A 7635-nucleotide genomic window follows, 5' to 3' on the forward strand; every position below is an offset into this window, starting at 1 on the left:
ATCCGGAGCACAGATCTGTATGGCAGGGAATATCCCTTTGGCCAGCCTGAGCCGGCTGTCCTGGCTGTGCTCTCCCAGTTGCTGGTGCACCTGGCAGGGCGTGAGAAGCTGAAGAGTCCTTGACTTTTAGTGTAGGCACTACAACTACCTAGCAACAACTAAAAGCATCAGTGTGTTATCAACATTATTCTCATCCTAACCCCAAAACACAGCACCATACCGGCTACTAGAAAGAAAATTAACTCTATCTCAGCTGAAACCAGGACACACTTCTGTCATCTCTGTTAATGACTGGAATTTTTAAGTTCATATTTCTTGATTCATAGGACTGTTTTGGAGATGATGCACCTTTTTATTTTGCTTAAAGCTTTAACAACACTAGGAATTGCAGATTCTATACATGAACTATGGAACTGATTGCTGCTTGTGTGTGTTTAGAAAGCTGTGAATGGAAGGCACCTTACTTGCGAGGATGAAGAGCCACAGGAACAAGGTCTTCAGCATATGTATCCTGTTTATCAGCAAACATACTACAAAAATTGGAGCAGCAGATACCCACAAAACTCGGGATCTGGAAGAGTCTTCATCAATCCAAGGGAGCATTATGTATGATTCTGTACCCGGATATTTTAACTTTAAGATACGAGGGGTTTAATATCTGACTGTATGACCAATATGTCTTGTTGACTTTCATCTCTAAAATAATTGGGTTTTTTTCCTGTGGGAAGAAATTGCATGTGAGTATTTTATATAGATAAACCCTATGGAATTTAAGATTTGCTTCTAGCCTTTCGTATGTATTTGTTTTTGTAGTTATATCAACCTGCCAAAAGAGGAGAGCCATTTAGCTTTATTAACCTTCATAGTCGTATAAATTAGATTTGTTGACACATGCCAAAATGTAGTTTCCCTGGTTATTTCAGGGAGCATTCTCTCCCTGAATGGATATTTTACAATAAACTTACCAATGTGAAAGTGAGTAAATATGAGCAAGACAACTGAATCCCTGGTAACATAAGCAGTCTCAGGCTGAGAGTTATTTTTCTGTGTCCTAGAAAACTTGGGATAAGTATCATTTTGACTGGCCTTACCTATTGATTTCTCAACTAGTTCTACCTCTCCCAGTCAAATAAGCAACTAGACTACCTCTCAAATACTGACTTGCTGTTTCATAATGCATGTTGTGTTGTGTGTCTTCCCACCTTGTTAAAAGTGAAGCAATTACCTTACATCAGAAACTTCTTGTTTGATATTGATCCTGGCTGTCAGTTGATGTACTTGCTGGTTGTAGTCTCACAGCAGGTCTATATGAAACTTAGTTGCAGGAAGTAGATGGCTAGACAGACAAAACTTGACACTGAAAAGTGTCTTACGTGTAACTGCATCTTACCTACAAATTGCTATTTAGCCACTTTTCCAAGTATGACTCCCATGTTAAGTGTTGCAGAGTTTGTCTTGCTTGGTAATAAATACATTTGTTCTTCGGTTTCTTCTCAGTTGGTGGTAAAACTGTCTGTGATGTGTTCTTACACCTTAGCAAGAAAAGGAAGGCTTCAGTAGACTTCAAATAGTTTTCAGCGTTGTCCTTTAATCTTAACCAGTAGTGTGAAGTAACTGGAGAATGTCCTGATGTTCCCAGTGCTATAACAGTATTCCACATTAAATTTTATGAGTGTGGGGTAATGGTTGAAAAATGTGCTCAGGATCTTTTTAGAAAAATAAGTTTTCCTTTGGTGTAAAAAAAATTAAATATTTAGCAAGTAAAAAAAATCTCTAATGTATTAGTGCTGAAATGAGCTCACAGGACAATCTTAAAGTATTTTAAGACAGCAGAAATAAGACACTGACTAAAATTTCCTGGAGAAACTTATGTGTATTCTGTACATATAAGCACAGAATAATGATTTTCAGTCAGACGATCTTAAGACAAAATGTTGAGAAGAATGGCGATGTCATACTGAACTAGCTAGTGATACAGAATTAGTATTATTAAATGTTACTTCTGCAGGTGATTGGATTTTTCAGACAGAGGGAAGAGTCATAGTTGTAGAAGCAATAGAACTGAAAGCTAGTATAGTTAAGTGTGCTGCAGGCAGGATGCTGTTATAAAACCTGCATTCGTATCCATCATAGTACAGGTAACGAGATCCCTATCCACAGTAGGGCTAGGTAAATATTTCTGCTTTGTTACAGGTAGCAGCTGGAAGATTATGGCTTAGATGCCCATGTTCTGGACACTGTACAAGTAGACATTAACTGTTCTCTTGCTAAGCAACTTTGTTATATGGTGTGGATGAAGTTGATAGCTGAAGGAATGGCAAAGAAAAAGGTTGGAGAGAACCTGTTTCTCAAGAGCTTCCTTTAAACCACTGTCAACTTGCCTTTCTGTTAGGGACTGAGCACATTCATGTAAATTGAGCAACTGTTTCCATTTTGAAAGCCTCCTTCTGTAGTTGAGCCCCAAAGAAGGGCTTGTGTGCCCCAAAAATATTTTTTCCAATACTGTCAGCTTAAATAGCTACCTCTTTCCACAAGCATTGCCTCATCTATCCTTACATTACTGCATCTCTAAAAAACATCTATTGCCAGAACATGAAAAGATGGCAGTGTCTTGGCCAAGTGTTAAAGCAAATAGAATGACAGAACATTGAGATTAACTATACTGCTTGAGATAATTTGACCGATATCACTGAGCAAAAGTTCATACAAAAAATATTTGGTTATACATTGTGGGCTGGTTGAAAACAGTGGTGGTGTGGTAATGCTTCGGCTACATTTATTAGTATAATGTGATATTGAGCAGGTGATCATTGCAGTTCCTCTTATGTTGGCAGACGATGTAAAAAACCAATTATTTAGGGTTCAGACCTCTTCTACTGCTTTTTATTCTTATTTGCAGATACATTTTTGTTTGGGGAGTTGAAACTTTGAGGGAGGGAGGAAGGAAGAATGCTATCAACAAAGCTATAATTGCTTTTTTTGAATTTGTAAAAAATAGCTTAAAAAATAAAAATGTAGTCCAATTACATTGCCTGAGTTATATATCAACAAACTACAGAAAGCTTGAATTGAAAACTATCCATCAGCATGTAGTTTGCCCTAAAGTCATTAGGGAAATATGTCATTGTGGTTATTAACTGTGAGAAATGATATTTTGTAATCTGTTCAGGGACATTTAGTGTGTTAGGCTTTTTGAAATGTTACTTAAGTGTGGCTGGATTTTGGGGGAGGGGATTTGGCATCGAATGCTCTGAAGAGAACAGAAAAATGTCTGCTGATCAGGATTTCCCACAGAAAGGAGTGCGTGTATAGAAGTAAGTTTGATCTGCTTTTTTTTAAGATGTAGAAGATGTCCTTTTTTATTTTTGTACATTTTCAAATGTTTGTATTTGTATATTGATTTGAATAAAAACATTCAAAATAGAAACTTTTCATATGTTCTTTAGATTTAAGATTGCTTAAGGTATGGAAAATGCATCCACCTGGTGATATGTTTCTTCCTCTCTGGTTGTATATATGCAGAGCATGTGTGTTTTTCCTGACTACAACTTCTGAATATCTGTGGTGTGGGATGCTGAAATGAGATGTCCTTTCAACACCTCTTTTGACAGTCACAAAATTCTGTGAAAATTCAGAGCTTATATAAACTGAGCACCCAGAATCACCGTTGAGGGATGTAGGAATGGAGGGGAAGAGTAGTAATTTACATATCCAGCTTTAATAGATATAAATTTTCCTCTGCTCCTGTTTAAATTCTACACCCTAGTCTAATTACAGAAAATATAAAATTTTTTGCTATGTCCAAAATGTTTGAGGATGTAATACAAAGGAAAACTAAGAAAATGTGCTAACTAAAAAGGAAACAACAAGAGATTATTTAAGTACTACTGCTGTTAGGTCACAAAATGATCTAATGTATTGGGTATCCATCTTGAGGAAAGCCTAATAAAAAGGTGGGGTAAGAGTGAAGGGAAGGCTTTCACCTTCAGAGTTTTTAACTTTAGCTGCTTTCTGGCAGTGTTACTGTTGTTTACTTCTCTGAGTGATACAAATTTGGGTGCAGAATGCTGTAATGTTGTATAAATGCTTAAAATATAGTAACTTCTTTGCCACAGAACCTAAAGATACTCTTTCTGTCTGAACCACTGTGGTGTTTGAAGGCTCTGTATGTGAGTGCTGTAGTAACAGAGCAGATGAAATTGTTTTGACAACTTAGGTTGCTTCAGAAATTACTGGGAGAGTTAAATTTCAGGAGGGCAGGGAATGGCCTTGGTATTTCTTAACTGTTAAGTTGCCTGGTGGGAGATGGCCTGGGGATTTTTACCACTTGTACGTGCTCAGAGTATTGGAAGATTTGGTTTGGCTTTTGGGAGCACATTTCATTCCAGTAGCAAAGCTGCTTAAAGGTTATAATGCATGTTACCCATGCCATCAAAACAAGCTAGCCTGCATCTTTAGTGGTGTTTCAAAGCAATGTTACCTGGTTTTATGCAACTGGTGGTGTAGATTCTTTGAATGGTGGGGAAACTTAGAACCACCTGCTTGGTGTGGAAAGACATGAATGTCCAGTCCAGTTGTGAAAGTTATGATAGTTATGTTCTAGTGAAGTTGTAAGAGGTTATGTAAAAGTTATGGTAAACTGTTAAGGTGGTGACTACTGGAAAAAAGCAAAAGCTGAAGAGTGGTTGAATCTCAACAGGATAATGCATAATAAATTTTTTGTTTATTCCCCTGTGGAGGTAGATGACTTAGGTTTTAACACCACTGAATTTTCTATCAACCTTTTTTCCTTGCTGTGCAACTGAGATGATCTCTTTTGAAAATATTTGTGAGTAGTGAAAAATTGCTACGCAGGACGGACTTTGCTAAGGAAGGATGCAAGTGGAGAGTGCTTTCTAGAAGAACTTTGGCTTTTGTAGTTTAGGCAACTTTTAGGTTATGGTGTTCAGCGCTCTGCTTCCAGTATCAATGGCTGCTTTGAAGTACAGGTGTATGATTTGATCCTTAGCAAAAAACTGGACTTGTAAAGGAGCCTACCTGTAAAAATACGGGTTCAAAATTCTGATAAACCCCAGAGTTCCTTTCTGACAGAAAGCAAAGATTTGATGTTTCTGTATTTATTGAAAAGTATGGCATTGTTCTTGGTCGTTAGCTTAATACCTTTAGCTGAATGATACTGTGTGAAAATGCACAAAAAATAGATTGTGAATCTTAGTAATAATTATTCAAACAATGTGAAAGCAAAGTAGAGATATGTTAGGCATTTTAAGCTGCACTGACAACCCCTCACTGCAGCTTTTCCTCATCTTATTTTGTGATCTTGAGTTGATTTTGTGCTGTATCTAAATCTAGACCCTTTAACTGCCAGTAGAAAATAAATTCTACTTAAGAGCCAAAAGTAAAGCTGTGATTCTTCCACCCTTTGTGTGACTAGTAATCAAGACTGTACAACTGGAATTTAGCTCACTCTTTTGAGACAGAGTTGGAGACAAAGTAGACTCCAGCTTGCTCACCAGTTTGGATGAATTTGAATTTACTTTGCAGGGCTACACACAGAATGCATAAAGTATGTTAAATATACTAAAAAGTCATTTTAATTTGAGTTTAGCCACAGATTTATTATATTCCAACTGGAAATGTACTGTTCCACTGGGATAAATTATAATTAGTCTAACAGATTTACAGGAAGTAACTTTTTTAATGCTGATTGTCAGAGGAGGAAGTTTAAATATTTGCTGTTGCACCGCACCCAAATTTGTTCCTGTTTTAGTAAAACCTTCCTTTAGTGGGTTCTGAGTCTTCGTGGTGCCTGTGACAGTGTATCAGAGACTCCTACTGCTCTTAATGTAACTTGATAATTTAGATGTGTCTGGCTAAATCCTTGTCTGCCACTTTTGCCTCTGGTTCCAATCTAGCGCTATGTGACTTGGGTCTAAATGCTGGCAAGTACCTTCATTTTTGCATCTGTAAGAAAATAATAATCTGGCTGTATTGTTTAAGGAATGTAATCAAAGTGTTAGGAGATGCTATAAAAGATTCAACTGCCTTTTTTTTCACTTGTCCTTTTCCCAGTGTTCAATTTTATTTAATGCTGTCTTGCTGCATTAGATCCTGTCTCTAAGGATGGTGTGTTTGCGGTTTCAATCTTCCTGACGCTTCATCTTGCCTGTCCTACTAAGAAGTTTCTTATAGTTCTCTGTATGACTTGAGCTGTTCTGTGCTTGAACAGGTCCTTAGTTGACAGTAAAATATTTGGGACAGTATGTGTTTGTTTACACCATTCAGTGCATAACAGACTTTAGAAAGTGAAGTTTTTCTTGCTACTTTATGGCTTCATGCTGTATTAGGTCACGTGCAGTGCAGCAGCGTACCAGCAAAGGGTGCTTCAGTCCTACTGGTTGGCTGCTGGCTGGCCAGGGAGAGACAGACACCCGTTAAAAGATTGTGTGCTCTCTCCTGTCACCATAGTATAGTGTACTTGTAAGAAAAAAAAAGAGTCCACAGGTCTACATAACTTTTTTGAACTGCTGTAGTAATTTTGGAATAGTTACTTTTAGGTATTTGTGACAAAAGCTGAATTCCTTGTCAAGTATTGTGGATGAAAACAGAGCAGTTGTATTTCTGTCTTCTCTCTGACTAAACTGGCTCTTTGAAGACCAGACTTCACCTGCTGATATGATTACTCCTATTATGCATAAGAACTGAAGCTGCCTGAGTTTAATCCCACAACAAAGTTCTTTGCTTCTTTGATGTCAATTGGGAAGAAAGAGAACTTCCTGTGGGCAAATAAAATGCCTTTGTATTGATCCCAGGTAGCTTTAAAATTCAGATTGACTGTAGAGCATCATTTGTAGGTTGGTTCATCTGGGTAGGCTAAGCAGACAAAAAGCGGAAGGTTACCTGCGGAGAAAACTTGCAGGGTTTCTGGATACAATGCTTTGTTACTAATGCTTGTCACTTGACTTAGTGTGTCAGTTAGTGTCAGCTGGATCCATGTCCTGCGGCCAGCAATATTGCTACAAGCCCTGGATTAGTAACAAATAATAAATATTGGGTAAGGCAAAAAGTCTCACTTGTTTGGAATGGTTCTTCAAGCACTTTTTAAATTGGTTACTAATGACTTGAGTCCGAAGAGTTCCACTACCTTAAACTAAAAAGTCAAGCCATCTGCTTTACAGTTCCCCCTGTCCTGGAGATCAGGAACTCTTCCTGGCTGGACTCAGTGCCTTACGCCATATGGCGCAGATGTGCCTACATGCAGCGAAGTTGAGCAGTCTCTAATTGTCCAGAGTTGGCATGGCCATTATCAAGGCTTGTGTCAGGACAGGAAGATGACTTTCCAGAATCTCTCTTTGCAGGATTGTTCCTTTGATCAGCCAGCAAAGTCCCTGGTGTCCTCTAACTTTCTACACTGGAGGGACTTGCCTTTATGTAAACCAGAATTTGCAAGTTCTCCTGCCTGCCCTCTGCAATGTGGACATGCCTCCTTTCTGTTCTTTAAAAGGGACCTTTACAGATTCACAGTGTGATTCATTCAGTTCCATTCAGGGTTATTAAAGTAATTCAGATCGAAAAGATCTCAGACACCTTAAAAACCCCCTACTTTGTTAATTCTGCAGCTTGTGTGTCTCCAAT

At 38.1% G+C, this 7635-nt stretch overlaps 1 protein-coding gene across 1 annotated transcript in view; it reads left to right on the plus strand.

Moving 5' to 3' along the window:
* The window catches only part of NECTIN3 (nectin cell adhesion molecule 3), a 71557-nt gene extending 68130 nt beyond the window's left edge, over positions 1-3427 (plus strand). Inside the window, exon 9 of the mRNA XM_054836858.1 lies at positions 439-3427. Within this exon, the coding sequence (XP_054692833.1) occupies positions 439-612 (174 nt within the window). The 3' untranslated portion in view covers positions 613-3427. The remainder of the gene's footprint in view (positions 1-438) is intronic.
* The last annotated feature ends 4208 nt before the right edge of the window (positions 3428-7635 follow it).

The sequence above is a fragment of the Grus americana genome, chromosome 1 (assembly GCF_028858705.1).
Source record: "Grus americana isolate bGruAme1 chromosome 1, bGruAme1.mat, whole genome shotgun sequence".
Taxonomy (NCBI): domain Eukaryota; kingdom Metazoa; phylum Chordata; class Aves; order Gruiformes; family Gruidae; genus Grus; species Grus americana.